Source organism: Phalangium opilio, unplaced genomic scaffold, assembly GCF_054372755.1.
Source record: "Phalangium opilio isolate 3A_F unplaced genomic scaffold, DU_Popi_V2 ptg000038l_1, whole genome shotgun sequence".
NCBI classification, from domain to species: domain Eukaryota; kingdom Metazoa; phylum Arthropoda; class Arachnida; order Opiliones; family Phalangiidae; genus Phalangium; species Phalangium opilio.
This window is the reverse complement of record NW_028324161.1, coordinates 2,727,899-2,750,489: the sequence shown is the minus strand read 5'-3', so window position 1 is coordinate 2,750,489 and position 22,591 is coordinate 2,727,899. Positions and strand designations below refer to the sequence as shown.

The 22,591-nt window shown below is 37.7% G+C and overlaps 5 protein-coding genes across 5 annotated transcripts in view; 2 read left to right on the top strand and 3 right to left on the bottom strand.

Moving 5' to 3' along the window:
• The window catches only part of LOC149682651 (uncharacterized), a 271,813-nt gene extending 260,546 nt beyond the window's left edge, over positions 1-11,267 (bottom strand). Inside the window, exons 1-2 of the mRNA XM_089834207.1 lie at positions 11,252-11,267; positions 7,412-10,138 (exon numbers count right to left, since the gene is read on the bottom strand). Coding sequence (XP_089690333.1) covers positions 8,148-10,138; positions 11,252-11,267 — 2,007 coding nt within the window. The 3' untranslated portion in view covers positions 7,412-8,147. The remainder of the gene's footprint in view (positions 1-7,411; positions 10,139-11,251) is intronic.
• LOC149682653 (uncharacterized) lies at positions 4,675-6,027 on the bottom strand. The gene has a single exon (XM_089834209.1). The coding sequence runs from the start codon at positions 6,025-6,027 to the stop codon at positions 4,675-4,677; it is 1,353 nt and encodes a 450-aa protein (XP_089690335.1).
• LOC149682652 (uncharacterized) lies at positions 7,525-8,081 on the bottom strand. The gene is made up of 2 exons (XM_089834208.1): positions 8,065-8,081; positions 7,525-8,017 (listed from the first exon to the last, which is right to left on the bottom strand). Exons 1-2 carry the CDS (start codon positions 8,079-8,081, stop codon positions 7,525-7,527), a joined length of 510 nt encoding a protein of 169 aa, XP_089690334.1.
• Positions 11,268-11,922: 655 nt separating the features above from the next.
• Positions 11,923-15,615, top strand: LOC149682650 (uncharacterized). Its single transcript, XM_089834304.1, has 3 exons — positions 11,923-12,401; positions 12,480-12,613; positions 13,090-15,615. The coding sequence occupies exons 2-3, from the start codon at positions 12,611-12,613 to the stop codon at positions 15,526-15,528; spliced, it is 2,442 nt and encodes an 813-aa protein (XP_089690430.1). The 5' UTR covers positions 11,923-12,401; positions 12,480-12,610; the 3' UTR covers positions 15,529-15,615.
• A 117-nt stretch (positions 15,616-15,732) lies between these two features.
• Positions 15,733-17,976, top strand: LOC149682649 (sterile alpha motif domain-containing protein 3-like). Its single transcript, XM_089834305.1, has 8 exons — positions 15,733-15,999; positions 16,062-16,286; positions 16,349-16,448; positions 16,533-16,739; positions 16,804-17,010; positions 17,114-17,294; positions 17,436-17,512; positions 17,591-17,976. The coding sequence occupies exons 1-8, from the start codon at positions 15,740-15,742 to the stop codon at positions 17,855-17,857; spliced, it is 1,524 nt and encodes a 507-aa protein (XP_089690431.1). The 5' UTR covers positions 15,733-15,739; the 3' UTR covers positions 17,858-17,976.
• Positions 17,977-22,591: the final 4,615 nt, after the last annotated feature.

Genomic DNA, 22,591 nt, shown 5'->3' with positions numbered 1-22,591 from the left:
CCGATTATCGACCGTTTTTACCAATTATCAACCGTTTTTATCAATTATCAAGCATTGTTTACCAATTATCCAGTATTATATACCAATGATCAAGCATTTTTACCGATTATTATCCGATAAGATGGTATATTAACCTTGAACCGTTTAATCTAAAAAATTGGTAAATGAATCTTGATCCGATATATCGGTTAAAGTGCCATATCGGTAACCGATATCATATTGGTTTGTGCCCATCTCTAGAAATCACAAACGAAAATGCTTGGCCAGCCGTCCGACTAATATTTGGTCACACGAATAAAAAAAGGCCAAAGTTTTCTTACCGGCAACAAGTTCAAGAGCGTAGATTTTAAAGTTGCCGTTGAAGTTCTCCGAATATGGAATGAATTTTTCCTTCCACAAAATATGACCTTTTATACTCTGTTCTTCTTGACGAGAAATGGTGAATAAAATTTTATTGCTTTGTTTTCGAAATTTTATTCTCCATCTACTGTTAATTAGCCTAGAATTTAATGTTGGAGCGCATGTGCCGTTGTGTTGGAGAGGACATTAACGTACACTTACTCTGTATATACGAATAATTTCACTATTACATGGTCTAGTCTGTATAAACAACTCGTGAATAATTACATTTACCTCTATGTACTGTTATCGTTAACACAATAACAAACAAATTGGGGAAACAAAATAAACCTCTCCGAGTCGAGACCTGGGCTATCTACCCAATTAAGATGTTTTTCGTAAACAATTAAATAAATATAATTGATATTAATCATTTTAATCGTCAGTAATTTACCTTAATTCTAGTTAAAACCTTTTAAAAAACTTTACTTCTAAAATCAATTTAAAAATAGCTACTGTTGACAATTTTTGGAAATTTAAAATATATAAAAGGTCGCAATTGGCTGAACCTTTGGTAGAAGCATTACCATTGGGAAGCTAGACGTTTCTTGTAATCCTAGCTGGTCGCCGCGTACATCTTAACCCTAACGATGATAATGGAGTCAATATTTCTAACTGCGAACGCGGCTCGGATTTTGCGAACAAGTTCGCTCCGATTTCCCAACTGCGAACGCGTGACAGACATACAGATAGACACACACATACAGACTCATCTAGTGTACTACCTCTCCGTGACCTCATCGTCACTCGAGGAAGTGAAAAACAAAAATCGTAGGTTTTTCACGTACATGCAGGAGTCCATTAATCTAGCCTATGGAGTAACCAAACGCGGTGTTTGGGACTCCCCTCTCTTGTGTAGGAATACTGAAAAAGTTCGGCACATTCGCCTTCTCGCAGAAATATATTACCTTACTTCAATAATGGTTAGTACCGTGGGCATCATCTATGAAGAGAAAACCCGAAAAAAAGAACTTTGCAAGAGTGAAGAGGCGTGAATTTTTTCCCCCTCCCGACGCGCGCTAGTCTCGAAGAGAAAATTTTTTTCTCTCGAGAGAGAACTGTGATAAATGGCCACTGCCAAGATAATCTGACGTTTCCTAGAAACGGCGGGATTCAACTGTATTTCGCTTAGCCTGCATACAACCATGATACGATTGTAAGAAAAGCACATTTTTTAATTTTACACGGAATTTTTCTCCGGTAAAATTTAAGAAAGGGCACCAAACCCCTGTCCATGTCCCTGTCCCTGTCCTTGTCCCTGTCCCTGTCCCTGTGCCGGACGCGTCCCCGAAACGAACGCTTACGATGAGAGAGAGAGGGGGAAAACGAAAGTGCGCGGGGGGGGAGAGAGATCGCTAGCGTACGCGATGGCGATACGAAGAGGGAAACGAAGCTCCGCGTATATAATATACCTGCCTGGTATATTAGTGAGAGGGGGGAGAGGGAGAGGGGGCATCCCGCTCGGAGAGGAGAGAGGAAAGAAAGGTAGTTTAAATCTCGCGGGCTTTTTTGAGTGAAGGGAAACAAGATGATAATTTTCGTGCACTACTGCACTTTGTGCGCGTAATACATCAGAGATTATGCTGGATGGTTAGGTTAGGTTTCGTAAAATAGAGGGGACGGTTTACGGTCATAGTGATTTCTGGTTTAGGGGATCTAGGATTTTGTTTTAGATACATTATTTGATTCGTATGGTTTTTAAAAATTATACTTTAGTGGGATGCACAATTTAGTTTCATTAATATTATTTGAAATGTGACGTTATTAGAAATTAAGGGGATACACGATTGTGTTTCAGAAATGTTTTTAGTTGTACAATTTATTGGAGATCAACTATACGTGAGCCGTGTAAAATTACTATTAAGGCCCAGCCCTTGGGCCATCTTGTTTCACTACGCGAAGCTAGTGTTTTTAGCTACATCGTAGTATACGATAAGGCTCTAAGTTTTCTCGATCCGTAGTAGTAGTAGTAGTAGTGGCCGGGGTTGTCGCTTTCGTTATCGTCAGATTTTAGCTTAAAAGGAACTCTATAGTACCTCAACCCACCAATAGGGATAACTGAGGTCGGTTAGAGATTTTACAACAATTAAAATTTTTTCAGGTCAGACCCGGGAATCGAAACCCGGGTCGCTGACACAGTAGTAAGACACTCTACCACTGAGCCATAGAGACTTGGTAGAGAATCTGAGTTTTTATGGTTTAGTCTTATCTCTAAAGTGTCGGGGTGAGGTGGGGTGGGGTACCTCTTAATCTGTGGGGTCGGATACATTTCAATTATTATCTGTGGGGTCGGATACTTCCTTTTCCTACCGCGCTCCTCACGTGTTTCGTTCTCGTTCGGTAGCTATCGTCATCTATGTTATGTTTGACTGGAACGTTTTGGCGGTTAATTCAAATATGGGTTTAGGTAGAGCTAACATAGTGTTAAATGAGCGTTATGCGTTTGATCATTTTAGCATTGCTAAAGGTAATTCGAGGGGATAATCACTATAACTAAACTTTCTCTTTCAAACGTTTCTGGGCATAAGTCCTTGTTAGAAATTTATATGATGCGATAAGTGTGCATCGGCATAAGTCTATGTTGTAAACTCTTCGAGGGGATTATCACTAAAACTATCTGTTCTTCGATTCGCCGGAATATTAGAATTACAGTATTTATACGGTTATAATTTTATCACTGTTTAGAGTATCATTAGGGTAAGTTATAGAGGGGTTATTCACTCATTAGGGTAGGGTATAGAGGCTATTCACTCGTACGATGTGGCTACTATTACGAGCCCTTGGGCCGTCTTGTTATTTTCACCTCTGCCTCGCTGTTCGGGAGGAACGGTAACGTTTCAAGCCTGTAAAAAAACTTCATAGATGATGGCCGGCGCGAGGTAGGGAGAAGTGAACTTCGTGTAAAGTAATATATTTCTGCTTCTTGCGATAACGTTTCTCATATCTCCGGTTTAGGTGTGACTCGTACACCAAAGTTTGCCCTATTGGGTGAGTAACAGCTAAAGAGACCAAAAACGCTTCCCATACACTGTAAAACCGAGCCCTCTCTAGCTCAGTGGAAGGGATGGGGGCTGTGAATTTGGGAACAGTCAAGGCCATTCTGTCAATTATGATTCTTCATAAACCTACTGAAAAAAAAATTAACGACCATTGCCCTTTTTTTATTTTTTTCTAAAGCAAACGTGCCATATGGAGGGATCTACCTCGTTTTCCGGTCCCTTTAGAGATCCAGCGTTAATGGGCTGAAGAAGTCACACCTTTTATTGAACTTCTGGTAGATATTAGAATCTACACAGCATAATCCTTGAACTATCTAGCCAGAAATACTTGATCATCTTTTAATTTATATTTAAATGATTGTTACGTGTGACTAAAATTTAAATTGACCCACATTTAAGAAAAATACGTCTTTCTTAAGTCACTTTCCAACGAAACAACTTTTTTGAGTTGAGTAAACTTGTTGCGACGTATGAATATAAGTTGGACAAGTTGCATCACCAAATTATAAATTGATCACTGACCAATTTTTTGCTGACTCAACATTTTGACCCATCTAGTTTAGTCAAAAGTTGTATCATCTGAAAAGAACTTTAGAGTTGGACAAATATTATGGGTTAATGGAGGAAAGCCCAAATTGTAATCTAGAAGTTATATTTGTACACCTTGTTTCTAAAACGTCTGGAAGAAATCAAGGAGGTTGTGCGTTGTATGAAAATAAGTGAAAAATGTCTATCGACCTTTAGTCTAACCTGTGAAACGATTCGAAATAGTTTCAGACTAAACTTAACTGAGGTTGGCGAATTAAAATTAACAACACTAAACTTCGATATAAATTTAAGAAGAAAAACAACTTTATTGAAGTGAAGAACACGTCCTTTCGGGTTTACAAATTGTTTGCAACTACCCTCTCTATAGAAAGGGTACAGAATCTTAAAAAAAAAGGGGGCCTCTCTCGTACCAAAAAACGCGTGAATCACGAAATTTTCCGCTAGTGTCCACGCTGCTTACAATAGGTGTTTTTTCTCTAGGTAAATAAGGATAGGCCAAAGGCCGCTTATCGAGGCGAACCATCTTCTTTTTACGTTTTTGGTACGAAAGGGGTTTTTTCGAGACTATATTTTTTCTCGGGCTCTATCATGAGCAAATAAAACGGAGTAGAGTTAACTATAAAAAAAATCATGTTTTCGTTACACTCCCCCCAAATGAGGGTTCTTTGAATTCTTATTTTTACAAACATTTTTGTTTTAAACTTAATGACAAAAGGAAAAACTACTTTTAAACTTCTAATGGGTACAAAAGTTGTACTGGACGCTTTATGATGGATGAACTTTTCTTTATTGAAACAAACCGACATATTCCATCTCGTCCTAGATGGAGTTCCAATACTTTTCCTAATTTCCAAAGATGTCTTGGCAACTTATCATCCTTTATTAAAACTATGTCGTCTACTTTAATCTGAGCTGACCATTTAGTTCCATTTTTAACTACCTGAGCTGTTCTGAGTTCTAGCAGGTATTCTTTCCGCCACCTAACCCAAAATCTGTTTACTAACTCTTGACGGTGTTTCCATCTACTTGTTAGATCATGTCTTCTGTGTTCTAATTCCGACAATTTAAATTTCCGTGGGGGAAGAGCGTCAAGTCTCTTTCCAATGAGGAAATGGGATGGAGTAAGGGGTGAAGGCTCGTTATGGTCACTAGCGGTAAAGGTTATAGGGCGAGAATTAACTACCGATTCAACTTCTATCAAAACCGTTACGAACTCTTCGTAAGACAATAGAGCTGTGCCTAAAACCTTCTTCAAACAGTCCTTCACTGTCCTTACCATCCTTTCCCATATTCCTCCCCACCATGGGGCATAATCTACAATAAATTTCCACTCAATTTTATTTTCTCCGAAATATTGTTTAGTTTCTGGTGTGAGGACCGAGTTCCAAAGTTTTGACAATTCTTTTTCTGTTCTTTTAAATGTTTTTGAATTGTCCGACAAGAAAAGAAGTCTACATGCGCCTCGACGACCGACAAACCGTTTGAGAGCCAATATAAAATTTTCAGCGCTCAAATTCGAAACCAATTCGAGATGCACTGCCCGAGTTATTGCGTAAGTGAAAAGCGCGATGTAACTTTTAGTTTTCGATTGATTGAACTTTGCTTCCTTTTCGTCATAACATCTAACATAGACCGGACCTGCAAAGTCTACTCCTGTCGTTTCGAAAGCCGGACTCGCGTTGACACGTTCTGGAGGTAAAGGCGCGGTTTCGCGAACGAACGGACGTGATTTCATTCTCTTGCATGTTACACAACCGGCCAATTGTTTCTTCACGATCTGCCGTCCTCGCGTAATCCAATACCTTCCTCTAAGACTCGATAGAGTTGCGGTGACGCTCATGTGCATTACATTTCTGTGTTGCTTCTGGATTAGAAGGTAGGTATAATGATGTTCGGTTGGCAGGATAATTGGATGTCTTTCATCAAATGTCATGTTCGCGAAGCCAAGTCTACCTCCTATTCTACATAAACCGTCTTGGTCTAAGAAGGGATTCAATTCTGACAGTACTGAACCTTGATGAATCTCTCGTTTTTCCTTGAGAGCCTTTATTTCTCTTGGATAGGTTTCCTGTTGCGCCATTTTAATCCAATAAATTTCGCTTTGGTCGATTTCTTCTGTGCTTAATTCTCCTTTAATTTTCTTGGTTGGATTCATACAGTTGAAAATATACCTTCTTTATGACTACTGTAGTTCTCTAGTTTTAATACAGGTTCAATCCTTTTGGTTGACATTTCGCTCGCGTATAAGACAATGGAGGGTCTGTACTTAAGCCTTTTTCTGTTTCAGCTTCATCTGATTTGATATATCTGGCAGGTTGAACAGGCCATTCTGATTCAGACTTCTTTAAAAACTCTGGTCCTGTCCACCAGGTATCGTTCGCTTTAAGTCCATCTATTGTTAGGCCACGCCGGAGAAAGTCGGCTGGATTCTGTTTGGTCGGAACGTATCTCCATTGTACTGGTTCCGTTAGTTCCTGGATTTCGCAAACGCGGTTCTCTACGAAAGGCTTCCACTCTGTGGCGTTACTTTTGATCCAGGAAATGACTGATTGGTTGTCGCACCAAAAATGTAAACTGGGTTTCTCCTTTTCGAAATTCGATTTAATTGTTTTCATCAATCTGGATCCAATTATAGCTCCCATAAGCTCCAGTTAGGAACTGTCAGTTTCTTCAAAGGCGAAACACGACTCTTAGACGCCACTAATAGTACTTTGGGAGTACCATTTTCTTTTATTGAGCGAACATAGACAACGGCTCCGAATGCCCTCTCGCTGGCATCAGTGAAGCAATGTAGCTGAAGTTTTCCAAAGTTAGAACCGTAATGTCTTGGAATTTCTAATTCAGACATGTGCTGCAATTCCAGGCACCATTTGTTCCAATATTCAGTTAAATCTGGGTCTATTTCTTGGTCCCAATCAGTGCCACGTTTCCATAATTCTTGATAGAGGCATTTGATTCTAACTGTAAATGGCGATATCAACCCAATTGGATCAAAAATACGTGAGGATGCTTGCAAAATAAATCGCTTCGTATTTCTTTTGTCTTTGATAAACGTTAGAAGGTTCGAGACATCAAAACAAAATACGTCCGCTTCTGGTTTCCAAGAGATACCCAATACTATCATGAGGGTGCTTTCTGGTTTACTGGTAATTTCCTTTGATTCTTGATTACTTTGTTCTTCTGACAGTTGGTCTTTTAGCCATGTCGAGTTTGACTGGAATTTGCGTAAAGGCATTGCCGCGGTGCTTAAGATGCCTTTAGCTTCTTTAGCTAGATCAAGAAGTTATATCTAGTATCTCAGAGAGAAGGTATAAATTCGCCAGATTTCCAGCTTTATCTCCAGTCCAAACGTAGGTCCGGAGTCAATCTCCGTCTCTAAATTACAACCAGCATCTCATTGGGTCTTGAAAACTCACGTCAGCGCGACAACGCGAGTGACGAAAATTACTGTCATATTTTCCGACTGAGGAGAGGCGAAATAGCCCGGCGCCTCCTTTTACGTCCCCCCTTGTATTTTGAAAGGGGGACTGGGACTATGGCGCGCGAATACAAAGGCATCTTATACCTTCTCTCTGAGTTACTGATATAACTTCTTGGCTAGATCCAGCGCTTTCTGTTCTTCTTGAGCTCCTCCCACGAGATCATCAACATATGGAAAATCTCTTAACAGTTGGTAGGCTTCCGGTAATTCTTCCTTGTACTTTTCGATATGAAATCGAATGGTTGCCGCAAGTAAGTAAGGGCTTGACGTCAGTCCAAATAAAACTCGGGTCATTCTGAGTACTTCGAATTCTAGTGGATCCGGGTTTAATTCTCTGTTTTTAATCCGTAAGAATCTCGTCACATCTCGATCGCTTTCGGACAGTCCAACTTGGAGAAACGCTTTTTCTATGTCCGCGGTGAAGGCGATTTTATTCTTTCTGAATTTGACGAGAAGACCTAATAGATCTACATTCAAAGCTGGTCCTGAGTGGAGACAGTCGTTAATTGACGGAAAGTTTGGAGAGTGAGAAGAGCCATCGAAAACCACTCTGAGCTTGGTTGTGCTTCTTTCTTTCTTGATGACTTCTCTGTGTGGAAGGTAAAATGTCTTGCTGGTTTCACCTTCGCCTTCTACTTTCTCAACGATTCCATTTTCTATATACGTTTCTATGACGTCAGCATACTTGTCAAATAACTCAGGGTTTTGTCTAAACTTCCTTAATTGACCTTGAAATCTTCTTTTAGCTTGAATGTAGTTGTTGTTCGAAGGTTTTCTTTCTTCTTTCCACGGAAGACATACACTGTAACGGTTTCCGTCATAGGTAATCTTTGAATCGAATTCTTTTTAATGGCCTTTTCGATCATTAACTCTTCGTCGCTTTTGTGTACAATTCCAAGGGAATCTAATTTCCAAAAGGCTTTCAAGTTGTCCGATATGAGTTCATCTTCGCTTGTTTCTTGATTGACTAGTGCTTTGAAGACGCAAATATTATAAATGCTAGTTGAGGGCTTCTCTTCTTCCGAGTCTTCGTCTCTACCATGGATAGTCCATCCAAGAATAGTTTCATGCGCCATGAGGGATGTACCAATTCTTTCTGTTTTACCACTTGAAACCTTCCAATAATAATCGGCTCCCAGTAACATGGTTATTTCTTCTGAGCTCGAGAGTGATTCTGGAGGAGGCGTGTCTGCTAAATTCCACCTCTTTTCTTTGGATAGTTTTATCAAATCCTTTCTTGGAACTCCTGGTATATTTCCACTTAGCTTAGGAGAGACAATGGCTTCTATAGTTATGCTCTGAGAATCGAAGAGACTTCCTAGTGTTAGTTGTACTCTCCCACGTTCTATTTTCTTATTCTTCCCTTCAAATACGGTTAGGTTCAAGGATTCTTTGCCGACGACTGGTAAATTCATCTTCTGGCATAATTCGGACGAAACATAGGTACCGTCATCTAACAAGCATCGTACTTTCACTTCTTTTCCGTCATGACATATTTTAGCCCAAGCAGTACGAAGATAAATCGGTGGTGAAACACTGTCCTTCTTAGAGGTGATAGTGGGCATACTTGATGTTTCACTTCCTTGACCTTCATTCGTCTCTTGATTTTGATTAACTTCTGGATTTTTTTCCTCGCACACCATGTGTGAGTGACATCTATTGCAAAATTTACATGAAACTTCTCTTTTCTTCTTACAAAATCTAGCCATGTGTCTTCCTTGGGCGCATATAAAGCAGAGGGACTTTTTCTTGAAAATTTCCTTTCTTTCTTTCGCGGTTAGAGCGGTACAGTCTTCCATCCTGTGTGAACCTTTACAAAAACCACATGGGCTTTCTTGGGCTACTGTTGCCTTGAAGGAAGATGTTGACGCAATCTTCGGTTTATTGAAGGTAGAGCTTCTATTGAAGGCGTTTTCTGGTTTTCTCTCAACGGAGATGACGCTTTTCTTCAAATTACACGCTTGCTCTCTACTTTCAATGTCTTCTTTTAGGAAATCTATCAACTTATCTATCGATAACGCGTCTGCCCTTTTGTTCTTCTGGGTAAAACTGAGGACTATATCTTCTGGCAACAATTCAGTATTCGTTTTAACATTTAGTGCTTCAAGACCCATTACGCTAATGTACAGGCTGTCGAAGAAACTTCTTAAACTTTTTATTTCTGAAGATTTTCTGACAGCTTCTAGTTTTCTAATTTTTTCAATGTGAGCCTTTTCTACGAGATCATCTCTTCCAAGTCTATCTTGAAGAGTGATAATTGCGTTTGCATAGGTCATGGAAATTCCGCTAACGCTAGTTAAAGCTGTGCCGCCTAGGTAACTCTTCAGATAAACAAGTTTTCCAGAATCGGGTAACGAAGAATTGTGGATAGTTGTTTCAAACGACGTCCAAAATTCTTGCCATTTACTGATATCTCCGTAATATTTTTCGATGACAATTCGCGGTAATTTCGTGGTTGCAAGTTGCGCGCTATTAAATGATAAAGGAGATGGGTTTGGGCTTACTATTTGCGTGGTACTCGATGCTCCTGACCGTTGGTTTGCTGATTGTAGATCATGTTGAACGTCCAGGCATTTTGCTTTTAAATCTATTATTTTACTTTGAATCAGTTCACAGTCATGTAAGTCCTTTTCTAACTCAGGTTCACTCTTAGAAAAAATCGACCAGAGGTCTTCCAACTTTGCACTACTTCGACCAAATCTGCACAGATCTTAAAATGAGCAGCCAACGTTGCACACTTTAGACCAAAACTGCACAGATCCTTAAATAAGCTGCCAATATTGGACGCTTTTTACCAAAACTGCACAGATCCTTAAATAAGCTGCCAATGTTGGACGCTTTTTACCAAAACTGCACTGATCCTTAAATAAGCAGCCAGTATTGGACGCTTTTTACCAAAACTGCACAGATTCTTAAATAATCAGCCAGTGTTGGACGCTCTTTACCAAAACTGCACAGATTTATTCTATTTAAACTTCATTTGATATGTTTAAACTTCATTTGATATGTTTAAACTTCATTTAATCTATTTAAACTTCATTTAATCTATTTAAACTTCATTTAATCTATTTAAACTTCATTTAGTCTATTTAAACTTCATTTAGTCTATTTAAACTTCATTTAATCTATTTAAACTTCATTTAATCTATTTAAACTTCATTTAATCTATTTAAACTTCATTTAATGTATTTAAACTTCATTTAATGTATTTAAACTTCATTTAATGTATTTAAACTTCATTTAATCTATTTAAACTTCATTTAATCTATTTAAACTTCATTTAATCTATTTAAACTTCATTTAATCTATTTAAACTTCATTTAATCTATTTAAACTTCATTTAATGTATTTAAACTTCATTTAACTATCTATTTAAACTTGATTTAGCTATCTATTTAAACTTGATTTAACTCTCTATTTAAACTTGATTTAACTATCTAAAACTGATTTAATATATTTAAATATGATTTAATCTATCTAAACGTAACTTGGGTATGATTTACTCTATCTAAACGCGACCTGGATATGATTTAAAGCTATCAAACTCATGCTATATATTATATATTCATGATTTATTTTATATAACCATGATTTATTTTATATAGCCTTGAATTAATTTATTTCATATAGCCTTGATTTAATATATTTTATCACGATTTAATATATTTCACCATAGTTTAATATACTATCTGGTCATGATGATTTAACCTATCTGGTCATGATGATTTAACCTATCTGGTCATGATGATTTAACCTATCTGGTCATGATAATTTAACCTATCCGGTCATGATAATTTAACCTATCCGGTCATGATGTTTTAACCTCGACCTTGTTGCATCAATGTAATTGAGATTACAACAGATTCTATCAGCCGAGAGTTTGTAATATATTTCACTCCTCCTTTGAATGGTTCATTCTCCCTTTAACGATTATTTTCCCCGAAATGGACTACGTGACCCACGTGTACTCTTCAAAGTATATGGACGACAAGCAGAGTTGCCACTTGCCAGATCAGTTTTGAAGATCTCGCCCAACCCAAGCGGAAATCAGCCCAAATTACCGCCCAAACAAAAATTTTGTTTTTGCAAAAAAGCGCCAAATTTTCGCCCAATACAGAAAGTCTTTTTAACAATAAGCCAGGTTATTAACTTACAATATAAACATATTTAATAGATGGTAATATCATAAACTTGTTTAGTTACAGTACTTTCCCTGATACACTGTCTAGAGACTACTATTAACTTCGTTTTTATTTAACAAAAATATCTTAGCTTAAAAATTTGTTAATTTTTTATTAGATTTTCGACTTTTCAACGAGTAGAATCTTAAATTAACTTTGTTAACCTTCCAATGCTAAAAATGCGGCCTAATTGCGCTTACCGCCGGCCGAGACCGGCAGAAACCTAACCAGCCCAAAAAAACCGCCTTCCGCCCAACCCCAACCATTTTTTCCCGCTACATAGATCGAAAAGAAGCCCAATTTGGGCGGTAAACCGCCCATCTGGCAACTCTGAGTCGACAAGGGACCACGTGACACACGCATACTTCGCTTCTTGGTATTTGGAGTTTGGACTACGTGCTAAAGTTCATGTTTACTTTTCTGCCCCCTAAAAAGAAAGAGTTGAGCCTCTAGGCCTTTCCATATTGCCGGGGGGAGGGAGTTTATAGAAAGGAATGTTACAGGTGAATCATGCTGCAGGTAGAAAGCGAGACTCCCTAGTCCCAAGTGTTATTGTGTACGAAAAAGGGAGAGTTGCGAAGGGGTTTTTACGTTAACCTCTTTTGGCCGTTCGATACCCCTCCCCTCCTCGCATTATCACAAGTTTAGGCTAGGATCTAGGGTTCGGTCCGAAGCTTTCGGAGGCAGAAAATTATTTCAAAGCTTGGTTAAGTTATCGGTAATCGGTTATTCAGTTTCTGTACGGCGAGGTGAAATTATTTTTATCAACGCTTCAAGACAAAGGGAAAATAGGTAAGCAATTAGTTTCTATTTTTAATCTAAAATCAAAGTTGATTCTAAACAAAGAGTAAAACTACGTTTATATTTTAGACGAATTCTTAACGTTCGACACCGTTAGGCTTAAATATCCTAAACAGCCTGAAGCAGGTTTTTGGCAAATTCTCATGTTTTCCGAGACTGCTAAACCTTGAGGAACGATTAAGAACACCGTGAACAAGCTTATGGTAAGTGATGATTTCTAAATTCTGTACAAAAATTAACATTAAGAATAGGAAATGACGCCAAGGTTTCATAGCTTTAGCGCTATGGGTATTATATTGCAGGGACGTTTATTAGGCCTTAATCCTAATGGATATAAAAACATGATTTATGGGAGAATGATAATTTTTATTAACTTAGTTTAAGTATCTTGAAAGTCATTTACAATAAGAGTAGTTTCACTGCTATGAATAGGGTGTTTCCGCGAGAGTAAAAAGGGAGATGAAGTAAGGGGCGAAAACCGGTTTTCAGGGGATGTCAACATGGCGTCCTAACGTGGCCAGAGCGGGCAGCCGGCAAGGGGAGAGGAAAGGGGGAAGGTAACTTGACGTCACGGGCAAAGACCCTATAACAACGTCATTCCCTTATATACAAGCTCTTACTAAATAAAGCAACTGATTTAGATGTTGCTCAGTATTGTTTTTTGGTTTTGATTTGCAAGGTCGTGGCCAAACTGAAAAGGACAATGTCATATTCATGTTCCATCTGTGGAGTGAACCGACAAACGGCCCATTTATGGATAAAGCACCTAAGAATTCGCCATTCTCATGAGCCTAATCGAAAATTTTTATGTGCATTCCATGGTTGCAAAAAGTTGTTTTTAAAGTTCGAATCCCTTAAGACTCACGTTTATAGAAATCACTTTAAGAAAGGCGAACCAATTGTAGCTAACGTAGATGGTTTATTTCAAGCTCAAAACTTTAATGATTATGATGAAATTGATAAAATTAACCAAGACAATCACGATGAACAAATTCGTGAAAATTACAGTATCAGTCAACTTCAAAGAAGCTCTGCTCTTTTTGTGCTTAAAATTCGCGAAAAACACAAGCTACCAATTAGTGTTGCAAACGACATTTCGCTGAGTTTTAAAGACATCCTTGAAAATTGTATCGACAGTTGCTTTAATCTAAGTCAACACAATTTGTCGGAGCTTGAGCGTATGTCAGAAGCTAGAAATTTGTCTCAGTCAGTTATAAGTCACATAAATTCAGAGCATAACCTGCATAAATACTGTGTAGATAATTTCAACCTCATTGAGCCCATAGATTATATTCTCGGTGTTAAAAGGGTAAATTGCAAAATTGTTAAACAAAAGTTCAGTTATGTTCCAGTTTTAAAAATATTGCAAAATATGTTGGCTCATGATGATATTTGGAGTGAAGTAACAAAAGCGAAGAGTTACAACAAATACTTACGAGATTATGATGATGGTTCAATATGTAAGAACCATCCCATTTTTAGCAAAGATAATTCGGCGTTACGTTTGCATTTTTATTTAGATGAGGTTGAATTGAACAATCCCCTCGGGTCTAAGAGGGGTAAACATAAAGTGACCTTAGTATATTTCGTGATTGGAAATATTAGCCCGGTTTTTAGGAGTAAATTAAGTAGCATTAACTTGGCCATGGTTGTAAGGTATCCTGATCTTAAACAATACGGATATGAAAAAGTACTGAAACCTCTTCTGGATGACCTTGAAGTACTTCAGACAGATGGAATCTTAGTACGTAACAATATTAATGTCAAAGGAGCATTGGCTACAATATCGGCAGATAATCTTTCCAGCAATGGGTTGGGTGGATATCAGCAATGTTTTTCTAGTGGTAGATTTTGTCGGTTTTGTATGACTAGAAAAGAGCATATTTCGCTGAAGTTTTGTGAAAATAACATGTTAATTAGAAGTCCAGAAGTACATCGCTATCATTTAAAAGCAGTTCTGGAAAATCCAGACAATCAAATGGTGTACGGAGTGAAAGGAATGTGTCCTTTTTCGGTTCTACCTCATTTCGAAGTAACGCAGTCACTCCCCCCCGACATAATGCACGATTATTACGAGGGTGTTGTGCCGTTAGTTCTAAAACTTATTGTAAATCACCTGATAGATGAGAATTTTATATCTTTGAAAAACATAAATGACATTATTGAAAATTTCTCCTATGGAGAACTGATGGTGAAGGATAAAAGTGTACCTATCTCTAAAGAGGTCCTTAGAGGTACTGGGCGTCTAGTTGGTACAGCAGCACAAATGAAGTGCCTTTTATACTTCTTTCCCTTAATGTTTGGCTCCGTAACTCCTAATGATGATGAATATTGGAAATTGCTTCTAACGCTTATTGAAATAGGTGAAATTATAATATCACCAGTAATTGATCCCACATGGATGCCTTACTTGTATGAACTTGTAAATGATTTTAATTGTATTATGAAAGAGATCCCAAATGGACGGTTTATACCGAAAATACATTTTCTCGCGCATTACGCAAGATTAATGTTGGAATATGGACCTTTAGTACGCTTGTGGTGTATGCGCTTTGAAGGAAAGCATCAATACTTCAAACAAATAGCCGCTAATTCTCGCAATTTCGTAAACATTTGCGTAACACTTGCAAAAAGACATCAATTACTTCAGTGTTACGAAAGAAGTGGCCCGTCTGGATTAGAGAACGATGACTTTGTGAAAACGCTCACCCTTAAGTTTAGCTCTTTACCTTTAAATCTCCGAAAAGAAGTACATGCATTTTTTAATGTCTCTGTCATAGAACCTAATGTTACACAAATTGCTTCTTCTATTCGAGTAAAAGGTGTGACGTACAAAAAAAACTTTCTTCTTCCAGTAACAATGAACGAAGTTGATTTGCCAATTTTCATAAAAATATATTTCTTAATAGAAGTGCTTGGAAAATGGCACGTGTGTGGCCGCATTATAACTTGCAAAAATTATTTAAAACATTATAATTGTTACGTTGTCGAAGAGTTAAATGAATGGATGATTATGGAGCCGGGGAAAGAAATAGATAATAGGACTTTGGAAACCTATAAACTAGACTCTCAGAATGTTATCATATTTAGTCACCGAATTTGCAATGTTAATGCTTGAAGTAAAAATCAGTCGGCGGACGTTTTCATCAGTTAATTTATGCCCTAAAATTTTCATATAATGCAAAAAATGCATTGAGAATGTTAATATTTTTATTTTTATTTGAATTGCTTAAAATTTGAGAAATTGTTAAAATTTGAGAACTTGTAAAACATTTTCCTATTTTCTTAGAGAACTATAATTTCTTCTGAACGAATATATAGTATTTAATATGGAGAGAAGCTATCACGTTAGTTGCGAGCAAAAGAAGAAATGTGTTAAGGTTTTGGCCAGCTCTGGCAAAACTGAGTTTTGTGAAGAAATTGAAAATATTTTCTCAACAAAAATTGGAACTGTCCAAGTGTTTGACTCATCCTGGGACGACTGGGTTGACTTTGACTTCAAGGATGGCCTACCAGAGGATAGATCAAAAATTCTGGTACTACCAGCTAAGGAAGAAACGCTATCATATGACAATAAAATCCTCACCGAGTATGTTTTTATCATTTTGTGTTAAACAATTAATATTATAATAATAATTCACTGTACGATAGAAATATCGGCGAACTTCCTAACTCCGCTATGATTGATGAGACAGATATTCCCATACCAGCCTGCAGCAATGTTGTGCAAAGAATACCGGATCCCTACATCATACCACACCTTCCATCAGAAATAGTAAAACTGATAAATGAAAAAGATGCTAGGGTCTTTGGTAGAAAATACAGACCGAGAATTGTCAGTATTCTTTATGAAGATGTGACCAAATATAATAACTAGTAAGATTAGTTAAAGTCGTCATGGAACAAGCCCACAATTAATATATTTTTCCTATTCATAGTTACCCTTCCAAAGACGAACGAAACAGAGTGGCCAGTGCGTTGGTGCGAAGATATCCTTTCCTTAGAGACAAATTAAATAATCTGAATGGAAACCCTTATGTAAGTGCACACCAATATTTAATCTACCAGAGTAATCAGTACATGAAATATACTAACTCCGACTGAAACCAATATGTTTTGTAGGATACATGGGCTGAAGCTTTACACACTAAATTTCGCCATGAACGATGTAATAGATCTGATTTAGAATGCGTCAAGGCAATGAAAGCTATTCACAGCAGAAAAAGGAAAGGGATGCTGGAAGGCTCTGATGATAAGGAAGTCACTGAAAAAGAAGATACACAGAGCAAGAAGATAAAAGATGAAAGGACAAAAAGAATATGCCCAGGGGTGCGCAAAATATTTTTATTTTCGCACTATGTGCGCATGCTTAATACTTTACTATAAAACATAGCTCATGGCTGGAATGGCAGAAGACGAAGAAAGTATAAAAGTGCACACTGATATACTCAACAAAGAAATTGACAAAGGGCATCCCAATGAAGTTCTAATTGAAGAGAAAATGCAGAGAACTGCATTTCATCGGCAAAAAATGGCTTACGACAATCAAAGGGTTGACCAGATAGTCTCAAAGTTTCCTGTTCTGGTTAAAACTAACAAGGTAAAAATTTCTATAACCAATTTGTTTGTTTTCTACGCAGAAAGCAACAACACTGTAGAAATGCTTGTTGTTCCAGTTTTAATAAAAGCTTAATATTTTTCAGCTCATAAAAGAGCTAAACATTTTGCAAAATATTAGGCCATCGGCGGAAAAGGTGTTAGTACACCATATACAACCAATAGTGTCTAGAATCATTGAACTGTGTTCCAAGAAAAAAAATGCAAAAGGCCTTTTAAGTATTCTAAAGGAAAAAGAAGAAGTGTCTTCAAAAGAAGCATTTAAAGGTAAAATAGAACTGAAAGTATAATTTTGTTTTGGCATTGTATTACGTTGTAATAATAGTCATAACAAGCCTCTCCCTAGAACTTGTCACCCTCTCCAAATATATATAAAACGTAAATAACTAGAACTTCCTTATTTTTTAGTTTTGCAGTTGAATGCGAGTCTTCTTTTATTGCCTTGCATATTTGGAGAAAAGTTGGAGCTGTATTTTACTTCAACAGTAAGTAACATGCATTGATTTTATTTTTATTGTATAACAACAAATACAGTAATTTTTAACGTATAACGTAATGTTTAGAAACCTAAAGGATCCACCCCAGTGGTATTGTTTTCAAACAACGACTATTTAGAGGCTCCTTTGACGGTTGAAATTGAAGGAGTATCATTTGACGTTAAAACAGTAGAAGATGGAATAACAACCATGTTTGCGGGATACTATGCATTCCAACTCCATTATCCTGTTGGATTACAAAAAACCATGGAGTTTCTGCAAAAGGTGGTTTTCAAAATTAGCAATGAAAAGATTTCTTCTGGAGTGACCAATATTGTCAACCAGTTAAGTTAAATTTAAATAGGAAATTAAACTTATGTTTATATTTGTTTCGAATACTGTGTAAAACACTTTTTTAAAGTTAGATCATAAGCTTCTATGTCAAATAAAATTAGGTTTGTAGTTGAAGAAAACAGCTCGCTTTTCTGTCGAAAGAAAGATGGTACTTTTTTCGTTTCAAAGCTGAAATTTCCAATTCAAATGTGACCTGTTTCCAGTCCAGAGGTGGTTCGTTTCCAGTCCAGAGGTGGTTCGTTTCCAGTCCAGAGGTGGTTCGTTTCCAGTCCAGAGGTGGTCCGTTTCCAGTCCAGAGGTGGTCCGTTTCCAGTCCAGAGGTGGTTCGTTTCCAGTCCAGAGGTGGTCCGTTTCCAGTCCAGGGGTGGTCCGTTTCCAGTCCAGGGGTGGTCCGTTTCCAGTCCAGAGGTGGTCCGTTTCCAGTCCAGGGGTGGTCAGTTTCCAGTCCAGGGGTGGTCAGTTTCCAGTCCAGGGGTGGTCAGTTTCCAGTCCAGGGGTGGTCAGTTTCCAGTCCAGGGGTGGTCCGTTTTCTAGTTGAGAGATGGTCGCTTATCCGTTCAAAGACGGTACATTTTCCATTCAAAGTTGGTCACTTTCCAGCTCGCAGATGGCCAGTTAGCCGTTCATAGATGGTCAGTAAACCGTTCATAGATGGTCAGTAAACCGTTCATAGATGGTCAGTAAACCGTTCATAGATGGTCAGTAAACCGTTCATAGATGGTCAGTAAACCGTTCATAGATGGTCAGTAAACCGTTCATAGATGGTCAGTAAACCGTTCAAAATTGCACAGTCAAATTTATGCGCGCAGTTGGATATGATAAAAACTGTATAGATTTGGTCAGTAATCTGTGCTATCTCAGAGTCACCCCTCTGCACATGATTTTGTCCTACATTGAACAGTTTTTTTTAAGAGTGTTCCGTGTTAAATCCTTCTTGCACCTTTTCATTTAAGTCACTTATATTTGATTTGATTTTTTCTAATTGTAGAATGTACTTTGTTAAAACGGCGTTGGTTACACTTAGAGACGTTGCTCCTAACACTTGAGATATTTCATTGTCCGATCGCGTTAAAGTTCGTCTCGCGTATCCTCTTTTGCTAATGTTTCTTTTGTGTGGATCCATAATTAAAACGATCTACTTCTCGATTAAAAACCTCGTTAATATCCTTTGAAAGTTCAAGAAATTCGCGTATTCGGTACAGGTTTCTTTGAACGGTCACACGGTTTTAAAAGTCTCGTTGAAATTAACTTTAAATTCTTGGAAAGTTCACGAAATTCTTTTATCCGTACAGGTTTCGTTGAAAATTCACATACTTTTTAACGGCTACGAACTTCTCGAAAGTCTCGACTTCTAATTACTAAATAAGTGTTTAGTGATAATTTCTAAATTTTAATCCATCCCGGATTTTTTCGGCACCATGAAACGATTCGAAATAGTTTCAGACTAAACTTAACTGAGGTTGGCGAATTAAAATTAACAACACTAAACTTCGATATAAATTTAAGAAGAAAAACAACTTTATTGAAGTGAAGAACACGTCCTTTCGGGTTTACAAATTGTTTGCAACTACCCTCTCTATAGAAAGGGTACAGAATCTTAAACAAGTTGGGAAAACCAAAATATTACCTCTCCGTGTCGAGAAGATTATATAAACTTAAGTATCCAATGAAAACGTCGACCTTTTTGCCCTCATCCTTTCCCGCGCTTTGCGCTTCCGCATTTCATCCTTACTTCAACATTATCTTCCTCCATTTTACATACAAAAATCAAATACTCACAAAAAGAAGCGGCAAAAACCTGCTGGCTCTTTACAACCACTTAATTTGATTTAATATCCAATTTCCAACAACAATAATATACCGGTAGTTTAATTGACAACCTACTAGCATCGAAATTCTCATTAAGAATGGCTCCCGCGGAAAAAAGGGCAATTTTCAACTAGGTGGGCGTTATCTCATTAGATTTGAAAAATATCATTTGTCTTTTTTACCAATGCCTAACCGTTTGGATTTTTTTAAAGCAATCTTAGCACCAAAAATTTTTTTTTGATACAAAATAAAGGTTTTATATTCTTATTAAGAATAAAACAAGAGGATAAAAATGGTCTGTCCTCTCGTATTTTTTAAGCTTTTATCATGATTACTCTATACAACAGTAACAAGGAGTATAAACCCAATAGTGGAAGCAGTATTTTTTTTCCGAAACAATCTCGCTTATGTTTATCCTCTCTAGACTTCGCTAAAAACGTATTACTCCTACGTAAAATATTAATAGACAGGCAAGGATTCATACCATTAAAGAAGGAGCGCAATATGATCCATATTTTCATTTCATATACAGAGAAAAGAAATTATTATGTTTCTGAGAGGAGCTTCCCATTTTTGTTGTTGTTTTGAAAAATATATCGCAATGTACGGGCCTTGATAGATATAGGAGGCAATGAATGAAATATATCATAATGCACGCGCCTTGATAGATATAGGAGGCAATGAATGAAATATATCACAATGCACGGGCCTTGATAGATATAGGAGGCAATGAAGGAAATATATCGCATGCACGGGCCTTGGTAGATATAGGAGGCAATGATAATCTCTCTCTTTGCATGAGAGGTTTATCTTTAATATTTAAATAAATATAACTATTTTTAATTATTTTAATCTTCAATAATTAACATTAATAATAGTTAAATCGTTTAAAATAAAGTTATACCTATTATCATCTCAAACTTTGCTAATATTGACGTTTAAAGTGAAGGGTACCCCTCTTGCCCGCTTTCTTCAAATTTTGGGGTATATATACGATTCGTTTCCATTATAATAGTAAGGAAAAAGCGCAATTGCGAAAACCTTTGGTGGCGATCCCACCTTAGGGAGGCTAGACGTTTCTCGTAACCCTAGCTGATCGCCGCGTATATCCTAAAACCAAACGATGATAATGGAGTAGAAGCCAATGATACAGATTGGTGTCTATGTGGAATAGACGGAAGACCAGTGGATGGTGGTGTTAGAAGCCAGTGTAAGTGCAGACTGGTATCAATGTGGGATTGACAAAGAACAGAAGATGGTGGTGATTGGAAGCCAGTATGTACAGACTGGTGTCCAAGTCGAATGGACGAAGACCAAGAAGATGGTGGTGATTAGAAGCCAATAAGAACAGACTGGTGTCCGTGTGGGATGGACAAAGACCAGAAGATGGTGGTGTGAGAACTCAAGTAGAGTAGCCGTTTCCGTGACTGTGAAAGCAGTTCGGAAATGGCGAACACGTTTGCTTCGATACGCAAACTGCGAACGCGGTCACGTGGGTGTAACAACGGACAGACACACACACAGACAGACACGGCCGTTACAGAACCTCTCCTGGACTACGTCACACGGAGAGGTAAACAAGTTGGGAAAGCCAAAATATTACCTCTCCGAGTGGAGATGACTATCACTACCCCTTAAACAACCTAAATATATGCATCTATCGCTTTTTTTAATTCTTTGCAAGTGCTGGAATTCAATTTTAAAATAGTCAATTGTTCAGGCCTTTTCAATATCTCTCAATTGCTGTGGAAACTCTACTCTCTCGCTATACCTCAACCGTATTCTTAGTCTACCAGTATGATTTGTAACATTTGTCCATATCAAAGCTGAATCATACCTCGCCACACAAAAAGCAAATGTCCCCAAAACATGGAAGCCACAACCCAATCACACATAAGCTAGGCTCCCACTTAACCAAAATAATTATTAAACAGTTAAATACTCACAAAGATTGGCAAAATCAATCTCCTTCAGTAATACGTAGCGCTTAAATATATTATTTTCCGAACAAAATTAATCGAGCAAATTTAACGTTTAACTTCTGCCTTTGAAATTCTATCATCAAAGAGTGATTCAACTGTTTAAAAAAAGGTTTTTTTCGCAAATAGGGCGCTATCATATCAACCGCAATTCCGTCATATTTAAAAAATATACATTGCCAACACTTTTTTAGACACAATAGTGGAAGTTTTAGCCTCATTTAAAACATGTAAAACATTATCTCATCTACAAATAGCTAACACATTTTTTTTTACCAATACCTAGCCGTTTGGATTTTTCTAAGGCAATCTTAGCACCAAAATATTTTTTGATACAAATTAAATGTTCTATATTCTTCATTTTTACCTCTCCGAGTGACGTATGTCACGGAGAGGTTCTAATTTCGACGTGTCTGTGTGTCTGTCCGTTGTTACACCCACGTGACCGCGTTCGCAGTTTGCAAACCGGAGCAAACGTGTATTCAATTTCCAGACCGAATTTACTGTCCCGGAAATTGTATTCCACTTACAGGCTATTACTCCATTGCCTGTCTAACAACTCTGTTCATTTGTCCACCCCACATAGACTCCAGTTTGAACTTACTAGCTTCTAAACACCACCATCTCCTAGTCTTTCGCCCATTCCACATGGACACCAGTCAGTACTTACTGGCTTCTAAACACTACCACCTTCTCGTCTTTGTCCATTCCACATGGACACCAGTCTGTACACCTGGCTTCTAACACCACCATCTTCTGGTCTTTGTTTTTGTCCATCCCCCATGGACACCAGTCTGTAAACCTGGCTACTAACACCACCATCTTCTGGTCTTTGATTTTGTCCATCCCACATGGACACCAGTCTGTACACCTGGCTTCTAACACCACCATCTCCTGGTCTTTGTTTTTGTCCATCCCACATGGACACCAGTCTGTACACCTGGCT

Coding starts and splice junctions, on each gene's coding strand:
- LOC149682653 (XM_089834209.1), bottom strand. CDS start 6,027: ATGGCGCAACAGGAAACCTATCCAAGAGAAATAAAGGCTCTCAAGGAA.
- LOC149682649 (XM_089834305.1), top strand. CDS start 15,740: ATGGAGAGAAGCTATCACGTTAGTTGCGAGCAAAAGAAGAAATGTGTT. Junction 16,449..16,532: donor ATCTGAATGGAAACCCTTAT/GTAAGTGCACAC, acceptor TATGTTTTGTAG/GATACATGGGCTGAAGCTTT. Junction 17,513..17,590: donor AGCTGTATTTTACTTCAACA/GTAAGTAACATG, acceptor CGTAATGTTTAG/AAACCTAAAGGATCCACCCC.